The sequence below is a fragment of the Urocitellus parryii genome, chromosome 15, assembly GCF_045843805.1.
Source record: "Urocitellus parryii isolate mUroPar1 chromosome 15, mUroPar1.hap1, whole genome shotgun sequence".
NCBI lineage: Eukaryota > Metazoa > Chordata > Mammalia > Rodentia > Sciuridae > Urocitellus > Urocitellus parryii.
This window is the reverse complement of record NC_135545.1, coordinates 25864871-25882963: the sequence shown is the minus strand read 5'-3', so window position 1 is coordinate 25882963 and position 18093 is coordinate 25864871. Positions and strand designations below refer to the sequence as shown.

At 36.7% G+C, this 18093-nt stretch overlaps 1 protein-coding gene across 3 annotated transcripts in view; it reads left to right on the top strand.

Annotated features, from left to right (window-relative positions):
* N4bp1 (NEDD4 binding protein 1) overlaps positions 1-18093 on the top strand; it is a 44082-nt gene that overhangs the window by 9127 nt on the left and 16862 nt on the right. For 2 of the 3 annotated variants that reach the window (XM_026410226.2, XM_026410224.2), the window contains exon 2: positions 12133-13814. In XM_026410226.2, coding sequence (XP_026266011.2) covers positions 12133-13814 — 1682 coding nt within the window. The remainder of the gene's footprint in view (positions 1-12132; positions 13815-18093) is intronic. The other variant, XM_026410225.2, reaches the window with a different exon arrangement.

Here is an 18093-nt window from a genome sequence, read left to right as displayed (position 1 = left end):
CACAGGGTTGGTAGGTAAATAAAAGTGATGGTGCTTGGGGAAAGTCAGAATTTAAGGGCGTGACTTTGAAATGGAAGGAAGGAAAAAGAAATCTCATTTATTTATTTTGAGATAGGGGTCACTAAGTTGCCCAGACTGTCCTGCCTAAGCTTCCCCAGCAGCTGTGGTGTGCCAAATGGAGAGGAAGATGAAGGGATTCACACATACTAACTTCCAGTCTCTGGTGAAATATTCACATCTTCTACTCAGAGTGAGAAGAGTGAAAAATAAAAATGAAATTGGAAGTGAAAACATTCTTTGGGTAAGAGTGAGGGGTAACTTTACCAGGAAAGCTGAAAAGTTTTGAAGATTGTACACTCTTGAGTGTGGCCTCTGGTCCTGTCTCCTAAAGTACACTCCAGTTAAGGAACCTTTCTGGGAGGAAGTTGATGGACACTGTAGAGATGAGGTGAAAGAAAAAGGTAAAATAGAAAGCAAAAGGAATTATATTACTGGAAAAATGGGTGATGTGGTTACTCTTACCTTTAAGATGGTATTGTTAACATGAATGATAGATGGAGATGAAAAGTAGGCCTGTTTTGTATTTTCTGAGGTTTTTCTGGGCCAATTTGTGTGTATTCTGTAGAACTCTTGTTAATATTTTAAAGTCATAGTCTCTTTCGTAGAGATAACAGAACTTCCTTCCTTCCTTGTATTAGAGATTGAACCCAGGGCACTTTACCACTATGCTACATATCCCACTTTACCACTACACTACATATTTTTTATTTTGAGACAGGGTATCTCACTAAGTTGCTTAGGGCCTCGCCAAGTTTTGGAGGCTGGCCTCAAACTTGGGATTTAGAATTTAGAATATCCTAGAGGGAGCCTTAGGCCTCTTTTCTTTCATTTTTTTCCTTCTGTGTTTGTTTCTTTTTATGGTACTTTTGGAAATATTTCTTCCATTTCTTCTGATGACGATTCTATCCATCATATTCTTTCCTTTACTCTTCTTTTCTTTTAGCATCCTGATTCCTGTTTTATGCATCCAGTATAATTTTGTATTTGTTAGAAAGTACTGTTAAATTTTTGTCAAGAGTTTTCCCATGTACTTATAGTTCCTTCCAGTTTTTCTTATTTTGTATTCTATTTTATGGTATTCATTTCTGTCTTTTATATCTGAGCCTTTCTTCCATTTGGGTGTTTTTATGTTTCATAGTAAATTTGAAATGTCAATTGGACACTCGGTCTCTGCAGAAACTGTTCATAAGTGAACTTTACCTTGGTCAGAGAATCAGGTTTTTCTTTTCTCTTCTCTCTCTCTCCCTCCCTCCCTCCCTCCCTTCCTTCCTTCCTTCCTTCCTTCCTTCCTTCCTTCCTTCCTTCCTTCCTTTCTTTCTTTTTTTTTCTTTTAGAGCATTTGTTTTGAAGGTCTTTTACCTAGAGAAGAAATTGTACCCCTCCAGCTTGACTAATTAATTGTTGCTGGTGGCACACTAAACTTTTCCTTATCCCAATGTCTGCATTTATTGGTCTCAACAGTATTTGAGAAGTCACATGAATTCAGGCAGTAACTTAGCATATGCTGAACAGATAGCTCCTTTTTATTGGCAGGCAGCCTAAAGATCCTAGTACAGGTAATACAGGGTAACTACCATGTTAGTTCCTAATTGATTCAGCTGTAAAACCTAGAGAGAATGCATGAAAACAGCTTAGAGGAGGAGTCTGAAAAGTAACAGATTGGGAAGAAAAACCAGAATGAAAAGTACCAACAAACCAACCATGAGTTTACTATTTTTTCCTGTTATTGTCCTCCACCCTGGAAGTGGAAATGGGGATGGGTACTGTGTCCTGGGAGGAGCCCTCTGGTTTGGGTTAAAGGGACAGAAAAGGGAACACCTACAGTGAGAAAATCCTTATGTGTTTCTTTTCCCCCTTTTCTCCATACTCATGAACACCAGCCCCCATCAGTCCTCTGGTGGTATTGTGGTGATGGGAGTTTGTAAGAGCCAAAATTCTTAGGGAGGAGAACCTTTTCTCTGGTTGCAGTTGTGGGGTGAGGCTATTGATTTTTATCTTTCTGGGTCTTCTAGATGAATCCAGGGACAGTTTTAGAAGTGCAAGCTAGAGTGGGATAATCAAAACCCAAACTTTCTGGCTCAATTACCGAAAGAATAACCCCAGGAAACCAAAGTACCAAGGAGATTGCAGAGTGGAAGGAGCTCAGGAAAGTTGGCCCTAAAGTTATGACCCTAGGCCCTTCCTTAAGCTATATGTGCATGTATATGCTCTTTATCAGCTCTAGAAAGGCTCTTGAGGACTGAGCAAACACTATGGCCACCATCTAAATCACAGACTAGAGACACACATGTGGGGCAGATACAGATAGCATCACAAAAGGGTTTAGAAACTAAGCTGACATTGTAACCAAAACTCACAAAGAATAGGTTGCAGCTTGCAGCCTGAATCTTACTAGATCAATTATCTGTTAAAACAAAGTGTTAGCATTCCTAAGATTGAAACACATACCATAATGTAAAAAATGAATAGTAAAGAAATAGTTGGTAAATAAAGAACCAGGAAAATCTCAACTTTTTTTTTTTTTTTTTTTTTTTTTTCAGGATTTAACGCAGGGATACTCTACCACAGAGCTACATCCCCAGTCATAAACTTTTGAGCCAGGGTCTCACAGAGTTGCCAAGGCTTATAATCTTGCTTTAACCTCCCAAATTGCTGGATTTACAGGTGTGCATTTTTGAAAATAGGAATTTTTTCTTTTTAAAAATTCTTTTTTAGGTATACATGACAGTAGAATATATTCTGATGTATTATACATACATGGAGTATAACTTATTTTAATTAGAATCTCAGTCTTGTAGTTGTACATGATATGGAGTTTCACTGGTGGTGCACTTCACATATGAACATAGAAAAGTGAAAATTGCAATTTTAACCAGGTGTTGGAATCTTTTGGGGATGGAGAGGGGTTTACAGGGAATTGAACGGGCACTGAACTACTGAGCAACATCCCCAGCCCTTTCTATTTTGATTTTGTTTATTTTTTAATGTGTTCTGGGGATTGAACCCAGTGTCTCATGCTTGCTAGGCAAGCACTCTACCACAGTCCCAGCCCTATTTTTTTAATTTTGAGACATGGTCTGGCTCAGTTGCTTAGGGCCTCGCTAAATTGCTGAGGCTGGCTTTGAACTCATGATCCTCTTCCTTCAGTCTCCCCAGCCACTGGGATTACAAGCATGTGCCACAAGGCCTAGCTGGAATCTTTTGACAAAGAATAAAATATCTACAATAAAAATTCTCTAATAGGCAATCACAAAGACTCTTGAAATTAATAGAAAAAAATGTTTCAGCAAAGAAATAACATATAAAAGAAAAACCAAGTGGTAAGTTTAGAACTGAAAAATGGAATAACCTTAATAAAAACTTACTGGATGAGCTCAATTTTATTTATTTTGGTAGTTGATTAATTAATTAAAGTACTGAGTGTTGAACTCAGAGCCTCACATATGCTAGGAAAGTATGCTACAACTGAGCAACATCCCCAGTCCTGAACTTAATTTTATAATGGAGATAACAGGAAAAAGTCAGTGAGCTTGAAGATAAAACAGAAAACATCTAATCTGAATAAAGGGTATTTAAAGAAATAATTGCTAAAGATTTCCCAGATTTGGTAAAAGATACTAATACAAGAAGACAGAATCTTGCATCCAAATGTATCATAAGCACACTCCTGAAAATCAAAGACAAATTGAAAATAATGAAAACATCTAGAGAAAATGCATTGTTTGTTAGGGACCCATAACTTAAATGACTATAGAGTTCTTATCAGAAACCACAGAAGCCAGAAGGAAGTGACACAATATTTTTTAAGTGATGAAAGAAAAGAACTTTTAACCCAGGATTCTTTGTTCAGTGAAGTTATCTTTCAAAAGTAAAAGGGATATAAAGGAATTCAGTTGAAGGAAAATTATTACCAGCACTGCCCCAAAAGAGTTGCTAAAGGAAATTCTATAGAGACAAATGGCAAATATCTGGGTAAATGTACTAAGTCACTTTGCTTCTTGACTTCTTTAACATGAATTTGATTCATTAAAACAAAAAATACAACCATGGTCTGACGAGGTTTCAAATATAAACACATAAATGAAACATGTATAACATAAAGGGAAGAAAGAGGAAAGGTAGCAAGGATTAAAGGAAACTGTCCTAAAATTTGTGCCCAAGTGTTTGAATTTGTGGAGGTGACTGAGTGAGGATACACAGGTCAAGAAAAGGGAGCTGCCACACCAGCAGGGTGACAAGGGAAACATCAGATCTTGGGTCAAGGGGCAAAAGCTAAGAGGCAATGGGAAAGGCTGGGCCACAGCCCTTATTGGGCTTTCCATGAGGAAACCAGGACAGGGGATAAACAGGAATTGGCTTGTGTGAATAAGTATCGGGCCTTTATAAGGACTATTCTAGTTGTCTGACTTCTGACTCTGGCTTGATTTAAGGCAAGGGAAACACTTGCTTGGTATGTAAGCATTAGTTAAGGAGGTAGATGGGTATGGGATACTAAACTGGGCATTCTGCACCTGAAAGGTATGCTCTACACAAGCTTTTCACCATCCATAAGAATTAGCCCTTGGAATAGGCAATTTTCCCCCAGGTCTAAAACATTTTTATACACTCCTTAAAATGACAGAATATTAATTCTATGTGTACTTTTGAAATTTAAATACATATATTATAATCACTAGTGTGACCACTAGAAAGACTATATAAATAAGTTTAGTAAAATCCAAGGAATTATAATACTAGAACATGTTCATATAATGCAAGAGGAAATAGGGAAAACAGAAATAAGATGTGTGGACAAACAGCAAATAAAATGATAGGCTTGCCGGGCATGGTGGCAAACACTTATGATCCCAGCAGCTCAGGAGGCTGAGACAGGAGGATCTCGAATTCAAGGCGGCCTCATTAATGGCAAAGTACTAAGCAGCTCAGTGAAATCCTGTCTGCAAATAAAATACAAAAATAGCAAGGATGGTGGAATGTGATGGTCATCATTATACAAAGTACATATATGAAGACTTGAATTTGGTGTCAGCATACCTTATATACAGAGATATGAAAAATTGTGATATATATGTGTATTAAGAATTGTATTGAAAAAAAGTACATGTATGGTGGCATAAATTGGCGTGAACATACTTTATATACGGAGGTACGAAAAATTGTGCTCTATGTGTAATAAGGATCATAATGCATTCTATTGTGTATTTTAAAAAATAATAAAATCAAATTATGACTGCTTTACTGCTTTTTATTGCTTTAATAGTGTTGTGTTATACTCAAGGCATACTATCTTCATTAGCTGGAGGAATAAAATCAGAATCATATGCAAAAAAATAAAATAAGATCAATTTTAAAAAATAGGGCTGGGGATGTGGCTCAGTGATTGAGTGTCCAGGTCCGACACCCCCCACCACCACCACCCAAAAAAAGACTTAATTCCAGACTTCCCAATAATTGTATTAAAAGTAAATAGTCTCAGTACACCAATTAAAAGTTGTCAGGGTGGATTAAAAACACATAACCAAACGAATGTTTTGAAGAAACTCATTTTAAAAAATAATATAGATAAAAATAAAAGAAGCCATAACTGAAATGAATATTACAAAGAATATTACAGTATTAAAAAATACAGTAAAAAGGGGAGAAATACACCATGTAAACATTAATTAAAAAGGTAAGGCTAGGGATGCAGTTCAGTGGTAGAGACTAATTTGCTTAGCATGTTTGAAGTCCTGAGCTTGATACCCAGTACTGGAAGGAAAAAAAAAAAAAGATAGAGTGGCAGTGTGACCATCAGACAAAGTAGACTTCTGAGCAAAGAAAATTCCCAGAGATAAGGAAGCTATTACAATAATGATAAGACAGTTCACTAAGAAGACATGTGACATGTTAAATGTGTAACAAAATGCAAAATATGTGAAACAAAAACTGAGAGAACTGAAAGGAGAAATTGACAAATCCACAGTTGTGTTTGGAGACTTCATCACCCTTTTCTCAACAATTAAGACCCACCCATTAAAGGAAAGGTCGGTCAGCAAGGGTACAGAAGAACTTGCTACTACCATCAACCAACAAGATTGTATTTGAGGGGCTGGGGATGTGGCTCAAGCGGTAGCGCGCTCGCCTGGCATGCGTGCGGCCCGGGTTCGATCCTCAGCACCACATACCAACAAAGATGTTGTGTCCGCCGAGAACTAAAAAATAAATATTAAAAATTCTCTCTCTCTCTCTCTCTCTCTCTCTCTCTCACTCTCTCACTCTCTCTCACTCTCTCTTTAAAAAAAAAAAAAAAGATTGTATTTGATATTTATAGAATTATTACTCAACAACAGTGGAATACATATTTTTTTCAAACATCCACAGAACCATCAAGATAAACTTTGTCCTAGCCATAAAGTAAATCTCAATAAATTTAAAAGACTGAGTCATAAAGAATGTTCTGACCACAAAATAACCAAAACAACAAAGATAACAGGAAAATCTTTAAATACTTGGAAACTAAACAACACACTTCAAACAATTTATGGGTCAATGAAGTTCTCACTTTTGTTTTATTTATCTTTTTTTAAACATGGATCTTCTAGATATGCGAGTTCTTTTTTTCGTGGTGCTAGGGGTTAACAACCAAAGCATCATACATGTTAAGCAAGCACTCCACGACTGAGTAATACCCCCAACCCCTGAAGGGAAATTTGTAAAAGTGCACTGAACTAAATGACAATAAAAAGGCAACTCATCAAAACACTGGGGTACTGCTAAAGCAGTGCTGAAAGGGAAATATATAACATGTCAATGCAAGAAAAGAAGACTCAGTGAATTTGAAAAATAAGAGTGATATAGGCCTAAAGCAGAAGTAGGGAAATATAAATTTAAGAGCAGATGTTGATGAAACTGAAAGCAAACAAGAGAGAAAAACCAATTAAACAACCCCTTTGAAAAGATCAATAAAATTGAAAAACCTCTTGCAACATAAAACACGAGTTTATCAGGGATGAAACATTTTCACTGCAGAATCTTCAGACATTTAAAAGATAAGGAAATACTACAGCTCTGCATACATAAATTTAGCAACTCAGTTGAAATGGACCAATTCTCAAAAATGGCAAACTGCCATGACTTTGCCCCATGTAAAACTGATCATTTGAATAACTTGAAGTTATTAAGAAAATTGGATGGGTTTGTTGGTTGGTTGGTTTATTGGTGCTAGGTATTAAACCTAGGGCCTCCCAGGAATTAAACAAGTGCTGTACCACTGAGTTATGCCCCAGCCCCTGGAAATTGAATGAATTTTAAAATGGACATAAAAGAACTCTAGGCATACTTGTTTCACTGAGACTTCTATTAAATGTTTCAAAAAGAATTAACCTCAGTTTTACATATTTTTTTTCCAGGAAATGTGAGAGAGAACACTTCCTAACCCATTTGTGGCTAATGTTACCCTGATGTTAAAACCAAAGACAGTACCAAAAAGGACTGCTGTGTGGACTTCATTTGTTTGGGTGTTTTGTGGTACTGAGGCCAAAAAGGAAAACTTCAAACAGAAGACTTTCATGAGTATAGATGCAAAAGTTCTTTTTTGGAGGGGGGTGGTACTAGGAGTTGAAACCAGTGGTGCCTTATACTGAGCTACATCCCCAGACCTTTTTATTTTCAGGCAGGGTCTTGCTAATTTACTGAGGGTTTCATTGAGTTGCTGAGTCTGACCTCGAACTTACAGTCCTCCTGCCTCATCCTCTCAAGTTGCTGGGATTTCAAATGTGAACCACCACATCCAGCTTAGATGCAGAAGTTCTTAACAAAGTATTTACAAATAGAATTCAATAAATAAAAAAGAGGTGTATAGGGCTTGATCTGTATTCAAAAAGTCAGTGTAAACCCACCTTATTTATAGGCTGAATAAGGGAGAAAAGTTCATAATTATATCAATTAATGCAGGGAACCATTGAATAGATTCCAACACCTATTCATATTCATGTTCCTAGAAACTAGGAATGCTGAGTGACTTTCTCAACTGATAAAGACCATCTGTGCAAGGTCTACATCTAACACCATATTTAAAGATAGAACATTTTCTCCTTTAGATCATGAGGAAGACAAGTATGTCATCTCTCGCCACTAGTCTTCAACATAATGCTAGACTTTCCATTACAGAAAGAAAGAAAAATAAAAGTCATGTAAATAGAAAAGAAGAAATAGTGGCAGATGGCATAATTGTCTACATAGAAATTGTACAGGGAAGCTCACACACACAATCCTGGACTAGAAATAGGTGAGTTCAAGAAGGTGGCAGGACAACAACATGGAAAAGTCTGTTATAGATAATTTTTTTCCCTGGTACTTGGAGACAGCCCAGGATCTCTCATATTGCTAATACAAACTCTACTACTGAGCTACATCCTTACCAAATTTTATTTTGAGCTAGGTTCTCACTAAGTTGTTCAGGCTGGCCTTGAACTTACCAGCTCTCCCCCTTCAGCCTCCTGAGTGTCTGGAATTACAGTCACATGGCAGTGAACATATAGAAATCAAAATTTGAAATACTGTACCTTTTATAATTAAAAAATGAAAAACTTGCTGGGTGTACTGGCACAAGCCTGAAATCCCAGGTACTAAGGAGGCTGAAGGAGGATAATCACAAGACCAGTCTGAGCAACATAGTAATAAATAGAGGAAAGAAAAGAATACTAACTTAAGTGTGAATTTAGCATAATTATGCAAGACTTTTTTTCTAATCAAAACTAAAAGTGCTGCTCAAAGAAGAAAGCAAAGCAAATAAATGGAGAGACATGATAGATTCATGGATCAGGAGACCCAGCAGATGGCAGTTATCCAGGCTTAATACAATTGCTGACAAAATTCCAGCAAGATATTTTTTATATGTAGTAAAAGATTGTTCTAGGCTTTGTATGGAAAAGCAAAGGAACTAAAATAACAATTTTAAAAAGAATAAGTAAGAATAGTTTCTACCCAAGTTCAACATATTGTGTAGTCACAGTAATCAAAACTGGTATTGATAAGGGATAGATACATGAATTGATGGAACAAAATAGAGAGCCCCTAAATAGCTTCCTAAAGTATGGCTAATTTTTTGATTTTGGGGTAGATATTTGGGTTCAAACCCAGGAGTGCTCTACCATTGAGCTACATCCCCAGTGTTTTGTATTTGGAGACAGGGTCTTGCTGAGGTGCAGAGATTGGCCTTGAACTTAACTCTTGCCTCAGTCTCCCAAGTAACGAGGATTACAGGTGTGTGCCACCATGCCAGGCTGTGTGTGATTAATTGATTTTTCACATAGATAGTCCTTGAAATTTCATTTGAAGAAGGTGTCCTAGAACAATTTGATAATCCATAAAGCAAAAACATGAATCTTAACCTAAACTCACACCATGCAGAAAAATCTGCTCAAAGTAGATCATAAATTTCAAGGTAAAACTTTTTTGAGATAACATAGGAGAGATCCTCAAGACCTAGGGCTTCTTGAAGGTTAAATTAATAGCTATGACTGTCACAAAACACCGTATTGAACGGATGAACAGAAAGACTCTACTTGGAGAAAATGAACCACATATCTGACAAAAGACTAAGACTCTTAATTCAACAGTATAAAAAAATCCATTTGGAGAATGGACAAACTAAATAAAACATTTTTTTAGAAAAAGATATATACATGGTAAATAGCACATGGAAAAATATCCAGCATCACTACTCAGTAAGAAAATGTAAACTAAGATGAGATAATATTACATTCCTGTTAGAGTGACTGAAATGAAAAATAGTGGCAAACCAGAAGCTAGCAAGATTGTGGAGAAACTGGATGTCTTTTATATGTTCTTGGAAAGTAAAATGGTGTGGCCATTCAGGAAAAATAGTTTGTCCTAAATACGAAAAACTAAATATGCACTTACCGTGTTTTCTGTTAGTTGTACTCCTAAGTACTTGTCCCATAAAATTGAAAACCTGAGTCCACATAAAAACTGTCAGAAGCCCCATATTACATAATTCCATTTATGTAACATTCATAAGATCACAAAATTATAGAGGTGAAAATAGATTAGAAGGTGTCAGGGAATAAAACATAAAGGTGACTGTAAAGGAGTAACATGAAGGAAATCTTTTGGGTAATGGAATAATTCTGAATCCATTGAGATGGTAGTTTTTAAAGCTATTCATGTGATAAAATGGCATGGTATCAATGTAGATGCTTGCTTTTGATATCATCCTTATATAAGATGAAGTGGTTAGAGGAAACTAGATGAAACTAGAAGAGTACCCAAGGAAGTGTGTACTACCTATTATTTGTTTAAAAAAAAATTTTTTTAATTACCCTTCAACCTGAATACAGCATAAGTACAAACATGTACTAGCCAAATGTTGCCTATTTGGAAATCTTTCAAGGATACTTACACCAGTATTTAACACTGTGTTTGAGCATTCAGTAGGAAAGCATGATAAGTTGTTATACCTTGATTTAACAAAATTGCTATGTTAACAAAAATAGCAAATTTTGCTTTTAAAAATGGCTTCTCTGTCCAGGCACATTCAAGAGATGTGAGGGAGCAAAGAACCCAACTGAACATCATAACACTTAGTTCAAGCTTCTCCTCTGTAGTTTTTCATCTACTCATAGGAATTTCATGGTTTTAAATAATAGATGCACAAAGAATGTGCACTCATATTTGAATATAAGTTCTAAATATAAGATAATGTGTTACAGCAGCATCAAGTTTATGGTAAACAAAGCCTCTTTCTGACAGGTGATACACATGTGAGACTTTTTACTATTTGGGGTAATGCTCTCTGTGTGTGAGAGAGAGAGAGACAGACTGGGAATTGAAGTCGGGAGTGCTACATTCTCAGCCCTTTTTACTTTTTATTTTGAGACAGGATCTCACTACATTGCTGAGACTGGCCTCAAACTTGGCCATCCTTTTGCCTCAGCCTCCCCAATCACTGTAATTATAGGTACTTAGCTTAGGAAAGCCATTCTGATTGTACCTGAAGTATGGATTAGTTATGGTGCCATGCTTATTCTCACAAATATCAGTTCCAGAAAATTTTCATTGATAATGTAAGTATTTAATAAGCATTTACTATGTGTGAGGTATAGTATTAGGACTTTATATTCATTATTTATTTGAAGTCTGCAAACCCCCTATGATTGCTATTCTTGCCTCTTTTACATTTGAAGAAACTGGGCATAAGTTAGGTAACTTGAACAAGATCAATAGTGGGTTTATTGCTGGAATTTAAGACCAAAACATGAACTGCAGAACAAAAGTTGGCTGTATACACAAATGTGTTTCACTCTCCGTGTGTGTTTGCTCACTTGATTTGCTCTTCTACCTTCATAGCAACTGATGGCTGAGAAACCCAGTTCACATGCCTACCTTGTTTAGGCCTCCTTCAGTACCAGTATCTGAGAATAACATTATGTTTTAGCATTTTCTGGTGATTGTGTTTTTAGATTTAAAGTTTGGCCTTTCTTAGAAAACAGACATAAAATTATATAGGGTATAGATTATTCCAAGCAGCTGGAAGAAATGATTTTTGTTAAATTAATCATGTTCTCTGAATACCTTCAAGAAATCTGGAAACAAAGGGTAATAGTGTTTATTTCATCTGGAAACCAGGAGTAGTGCTACCAAAGCAAAAGTCAAAATTTGTTCTCTAATAAATCATTTGACTTTATTATGTAATCTCTTGATTATGTCCTTGTAGTAATACATGACTGGTAACAGGCAAATACGTTTGTTCTCTAATCTAAGTAAATCTAGCCTCTGGATTATCTATTTACACAAATTCCTAAGATCATACTACAAGGCACACAATTAAAACGTTTAAGTATCTGTCTCTTAGATACAGATGCAAAATTCTCATTTCCTCCAAAGATAATTAAATGGTTTATATATGTTAATCTCATTTTATGGAAACTGTGTGATATTTTCCCCAAAATTATAAACATATTTATGATGTTTTGTGAAGTCACATTAACATTTGTTAGTATACATGTAACTTAATATGTGCTGTTGAGAAGCTCTTGTAAATTGATCTAATTTCTTTTCTTCTCTTTATAGGAATATATCAAAGGAATCTGTGAACCTGAACTAGAAGAAAGAGAATATTATCCCAAGGACATGCACTGCATTTTTGTTGGGGCACAGAGCCTGTTTCTGAAGAGCTTGATTCAGGATACTTGTGCTGACCTCTGTGTTCTTGATATTGGTCTTCTTGGCATCAGAGGAAGTGCTGAGGCTGTAGTTATGGCCAGGAGTCACATTCAGCAATTTGTAAAGCTCTTTGAGAATAATGAGAACCTACCCAGTAGTCAGAAAGAATCAGAGGTGAAAAGGGAATTTAAACAATTTGTTGAAGCCCATGCAGATAATTTTACAATGGATTTGTTGATTTTGCCCACTTCCTTAAAAAAAGAACTTTTGACTCTCACACAAGGTGAGGAAAATCTGTTTAAAACGGGAGATGATGATGTTATTGAAATTAGAGATGCTCAACATACAGAGTTTACACAGAATGCTGCCACAGGACTGAATATTTCTAGAGATGAAATTGTTTTGCAGGAAGATGAAAGAAATAAAGCTGGGACTCCTGTTTCTGAGCTTACAAAACAAATGGACACTGTCTTTTCTAGTTCACCAGATGTGCTTTTTGTTCCTGTAAATGGCCTAAGCCCAGATGAAGAGGCACTTTCCAAAGAGAGAATTTGTCACAAAAGGAGATTTTCTGATTCTGAGGAAAGGCATACCAAGAAGCAATTTTCTTTAGAAAATGTTCAAGAAGGAGAACTTTTACACGATGATAAGACATCCTCTGGAAGTGTAATCATTGACCTATCTGATTCTTCTACTGATTCTGAAAATTTAAGTCCAGATGTAAAAGACACTACTGAGGAAATGGAATACAATATCCTCGTAAACTTTTTTAAAACCATGGGCTATTCTCAAGAAATTGTTGAAAAGGTCATTAGGGAGTTTGGGCCTTCTACCGAACCATTATTGCTCTTGGAGGAAATTGAAAAAGAAAATAAAAGGTTTCAAGAAAACAGAGAATTTTCACCTAGTACTACAGACACCAACAAAACCAAAAGTAAAGGTGTTTGTAGCAGCATTAATGAGCTCACAACAGATTCCACTCCAAAGAAAACACAGAGTCACACTCAGCAAAATACGGTAGAAAAATTTTCTCAGTTACCATTCAAAGTAGAAGGTAAGCCTTGTACCTCAAATTGCAAAATTAATACCTTCAGAACAGTGCCAATAGAACAGAAACGTGAAATCTGGGGTTCAAACCAGAACTATGTTGGTAACATAGACCTTGAAACTGATGGCCGTTTACCCTCTGCTCCTTCAAGTCCCAAAGATGTCAGTTTTGTTTCAAGGGGAGCTTCAAGTCACCAGCCCAGAATTCCAGTTTTTCCTGAAAATGGTTTTCAACAGCAGGCAGAACCCTTGCTTTCAAATAATATGAAATCTGCCTGTGAAAAACGTCCAGGACATTGTAGCTCTCCTCAGTCTAAGCCAAATTGTCCACCCCTTTCTCCACCAATGCCGCTGCCACAGCTATTACCTTCAGTTACTGATGCAAGATTGACAGGACCTTCTGATCATATTGATTCCTCAGTTACAGGGGTTCAAAGGTTTCGAGATACTCTGAAAGTACCCTACAAGCTGGAATTAAAGAACGAACCAGGGAGAATGGACTTGAAGCATATTGTTATAGATGGAAGCAATGTTGCAATTACGTAAGTCCTCTTATCTGCAAATTATTTTATAGTTTTGCATAGTACTCTACTAAGTAGTGTCTTGGAATTACATACATGTATATAGAAACCCTGTGCATGTGTCTAGTGAATCTGAAGTGAATCTCCAATAACCAGTTGGAAAAGTTTCATCATTTCATCTTTTAGAGTCATGAACTTTATACTTCGCCCTCCTAAACTTACATTCCTATGGGCAGGAAATGTTAGAAAATTTACACAGTATTGCCTAATGATAATGCAGTCTAGAGAGTTTTTTGTTATATTATCAGTCCTGTGAGTGCCATTAGGTTCTGAATACAAGTGTGAAGCCAAAAAAAAAAAAAAATCTTTTTCTATTTATGCTAGAATATGCTTTGTCACTAACCAAAAGTATACAGTGGTAATAGGTGTGATATATTTCTATTGCACTTTTGGTAGTTTCCTTCTTAAGGAAATTAGTTTGAGCTTCATTATGTGCTGTGTTCTTCCTAAAAGTTTGTAATATTTGTTTTTATTTAAAACAAAAAAAATGTGGAATGATCATGTCTATTTAGCCTGTCTTGGATCTCCTGTTAGGATTCTGGTTTTATTACTGTAAGATTAGGCTGCTTCTCCAAGGGACATTCTAGCATAGTGCCTAAGAAGAATATGACGATCAGAGTCTCCACCCCGCCTTGGAGCTGTTTAATTTTGGTCAGGTCACTCAGTACTTCTGAGCTTTATTTGCTTCAAATCTGTTGTCTTTCACCTGCCCTTAAGGACATCTTTATCATGCCATTTCAACTTGCTAGGTACTTTCTCTCCAGTGTCATACTCTCACCCCATTATCATAAGCTTTAGTTAAAGTGAATTTGGAGAATTAATTTTAGCAAAGATTTGATTCATGAATTGAACCAGAAGTTCAGAGAGCTTCAGCTATCAGCAGGATTTACAAGCAGAAAAAGGGAAGTGATATACAGAAACAATTTTGATTGTAGCTGTACGTTTGCCTTATTTGGGATTGGTGTGATGAGACAGTTGCCTTATGTGGACATGATCAGATCAGCTGGCAGCCTGTGGTTGGCTAAAATTCAGCTGCTGCGATTAACTGAGACTTGTCTATCACATGAATGTACTCTTCAGCTAGGTTGGGGTTTATTTTGTAGATCTAGGTTGTGGTTCACTACATGTATGAATTCAAAAATCAGGGGCAACTGGGGGCAAATTTATAGGGACCTTCAATGTCTAGCATTTTAGGAAGCCACCATTCAAGACATAGGACGTCTGCACATGGAATGAGGGAAAGGTTGCCAGATCTTATACTTTTTATGCATTGTTGAATGTGTGACCCCTTATCCCAGGAGTTCTAAAAGTTCAATTAATGTCCTGAAATTTTAGAAATACCTATTGACATTGAAAAATTAAAATTATTGACGTTCATTATATGTTTGTAATTTTTGTTTTATCTGTACTCTCTCCTACTGCCTTACACCCATATTGTTTGCTTGTTTATTGCAGTGCTTGCAAGGCGGGTGCTCTTCTCCTGAGCTACTCTTCAGCCCTCATTTCATCCAGAAATATTTTCATATTTGTTGTTGTTGCTGTTGTTCTGAATGTTTTCTATAAAGGTTTTATTACACAAAGAGGGGAGAGGAGTGTAGTTCTTCTTGGCAGCTGTTTTTCTTAGGGTGGTGAGGTCACCTCCTCTCATTTCCTGTTAGTGCAGATCTGTATCCCTGCTCTCTTCTTGATGAGCTTGAGGGCCCATTTGCCCTTGGGCATCTTGAGAAGCTCCATAGCACACTGCTCTTGTAAGGCATAGCCACACCACACGCCTCTTTGGTCACGTCTCACACGAACTAGGTGTGTTTGGCAAAGTGTCCACTGTGGCAACTTGTCTCTGCCTGCTCATGTTCTTGGTTGCCTTGTGGCTCAGGTTGAGGCCCACAGCCATGGAGAAGTGTGGATCTGTGGCTATAAACGCAGTGGGGAGAGCAGGTGTAGGTGAGGCTCAACTTGATTCCCACCTCCCAGAACCCTGCCGCCAGCTTCTTCAGGCTTGCTCATTGCATCCAGCCAATCCTCCAGCCCCCTGGCAAGCCTGGAGTCCCATGGAAGGTCTTTAGTATGTTGTTGTTGTTATTTTTTTTAATATAAGGACTATTCTGCTTTTTATTTTTTTACTTTTTCAGTCCTAGGAACCAAACCCAAGCTAGACAAGAGCTCTACCACGAGCTAAATCTCCAAACCTTTTTTATTTTGAGACAGGTTTTTACTAAGTTGCCCAGGCTGGCTTCTAACTTTAAATCCTCATACCCTAAACTCCTGTAAAACTGGGATTACAAGTGAACACCACAACATCAAGCTGCTTTTTATTTTATTTTTATTTATTCACTCATATTTATTTTGGTACTGGGGATTGAATCCAGGGGCACTTTACCCTTGAGCTACATCCCCAGCCCTTTTTATTTTTGATTTTGAGACAAGGTTTTGTTAAGTTGCCAAGACTTGAATTTGCAGTCCTCCTGCCTCAGCCTCCCAAGTATCTGGGATTACAGGCATGTACCACCATGCCTGCTGCAGCTGCTTTTTATTTGTTTGAATGAATTGTTGGTGTGGTCTTTGCTGTCCAAAGAATAAAGGAAAATGCCAGCAGTTCATATGTTAAAGTTTGAAGATTGGCCATAAAAATATGTAATATACTTGTCTTCCTCTCTAAATAATACTATTTATTGTCAGTTTTCTTTTTTGGGGGGCAACTATTTTGGGGGAAACCCAGTAAATGACCCACAGCTGCCTAGCATTATCTAAATAAAAATCTAAAATGGAGTTTCAGGCTCAGCACCAGTTCCTCATTGTAAGGATTTCTTTCTTTCTTTTTTGGTTAGGATTTCTTGAGCCATGTGATGATAAAATTTTTAAGTCATGGCCGTGACTAATACTAACCCTTTTTTCAGAAACTTTTTTTCTATATGTGAAAAGATTTCCCAAATTGATGTTCAAAAAAAAGAATGCAAATTAACATAGACTAAGCAGTTGCTTCTAAAAACGTTCTGGAGGAGTAAGTAGCCTGTTTCTCTAAGGGATCACTATTGGAATTTAGGGTGGTACCATCTGATATTGTGTATCTGATCCCTCGCATTTTGTTCATAGTGCCCCCTCTCTGGTCATTGTGAAACCCCAAAATTCTAGCACATATTTCCTATCATCCTTGAGCACAGTGCCAAATCTCCTTTGAAAACCACCAATCAGTGTAGTAAGGGAAACCTGCAAGCTTTCATTAATTCTCTCTGAAAACTGATTATTTTGGAAGAGTTTGAATTTTCTTTGAATTCGTAAATGTCTTAATTTAAAAGCAATGCTTTTAAAAAAGGATGTGATGCCCATAGTTACATTTATTGGATATAGATTGATCTGAAAATGTCAGTAATTAAAATTAACCCTTTTTGTGGGAAGCTCTTAATAGGCATTGGGTTTTATTTTTGAGGAAATATTTTAGAACTTGGTATAAGTGGTGGTGACACAGAATTTTAATGTACTAGATGCCATTGAATTGCTCACTTTCAAATGATTGTTTTCTGTAATTGAATTTTTAATCAGATTTATCTCAGTAAATTAAGTTGGAAAAACATGACAATTCTAATGATCAATTTAGATCAAATTTTAACTGAGGCCATTAGTTAATTAAGTAAATATAATGAAATTAAAGATAAAGTACCTGTTATGTCTGGTATTACATTTTTTAATGCAATTATCAGTTTTATGAGGCAAAAATGATCTGTAACTTATATAATGTGAAATAGTTCAAAAAGCTTGTCCAGGGCTGTATACCTGATATGTTTCTGCTCAGAGCAGCCCTGTCTCCTCTCACAGAAGTTGAGGTTAGAATTTTCAGGCTTGGCATCATTGGAGACTTAAGTTGTGAGTTTGTGTAACCACTGCTAAATAAACCGTACTTATTTGACCTAACTAGTTGAGGAAGTAGTTTTTAAGAAAAAGAAATTTAAGTCCTTGGGCAATAGGCTCTGTTGGTATAAACTCCACCTGAAAGGAGCTCAGGCCCACTCTTCCCTGGGTTTCTGCAAAGCCTTTGTTTAATTAGTTAGCCAGCATGATGGCTCCGGCCCATAAAAACCAGTGAGAAATTCCAAAATACCCTACTTTATGCTGCTGATTATGTATATCTTTACCAATTTTTCCCCCTGTCACCATGAATGAGTCAAATGATGAGTCAGTGGAAACTGTTTGCGGTATATGGCTAGATATCACAGTAGTGGCAAGGAACATTTGGACTCTGTCAACC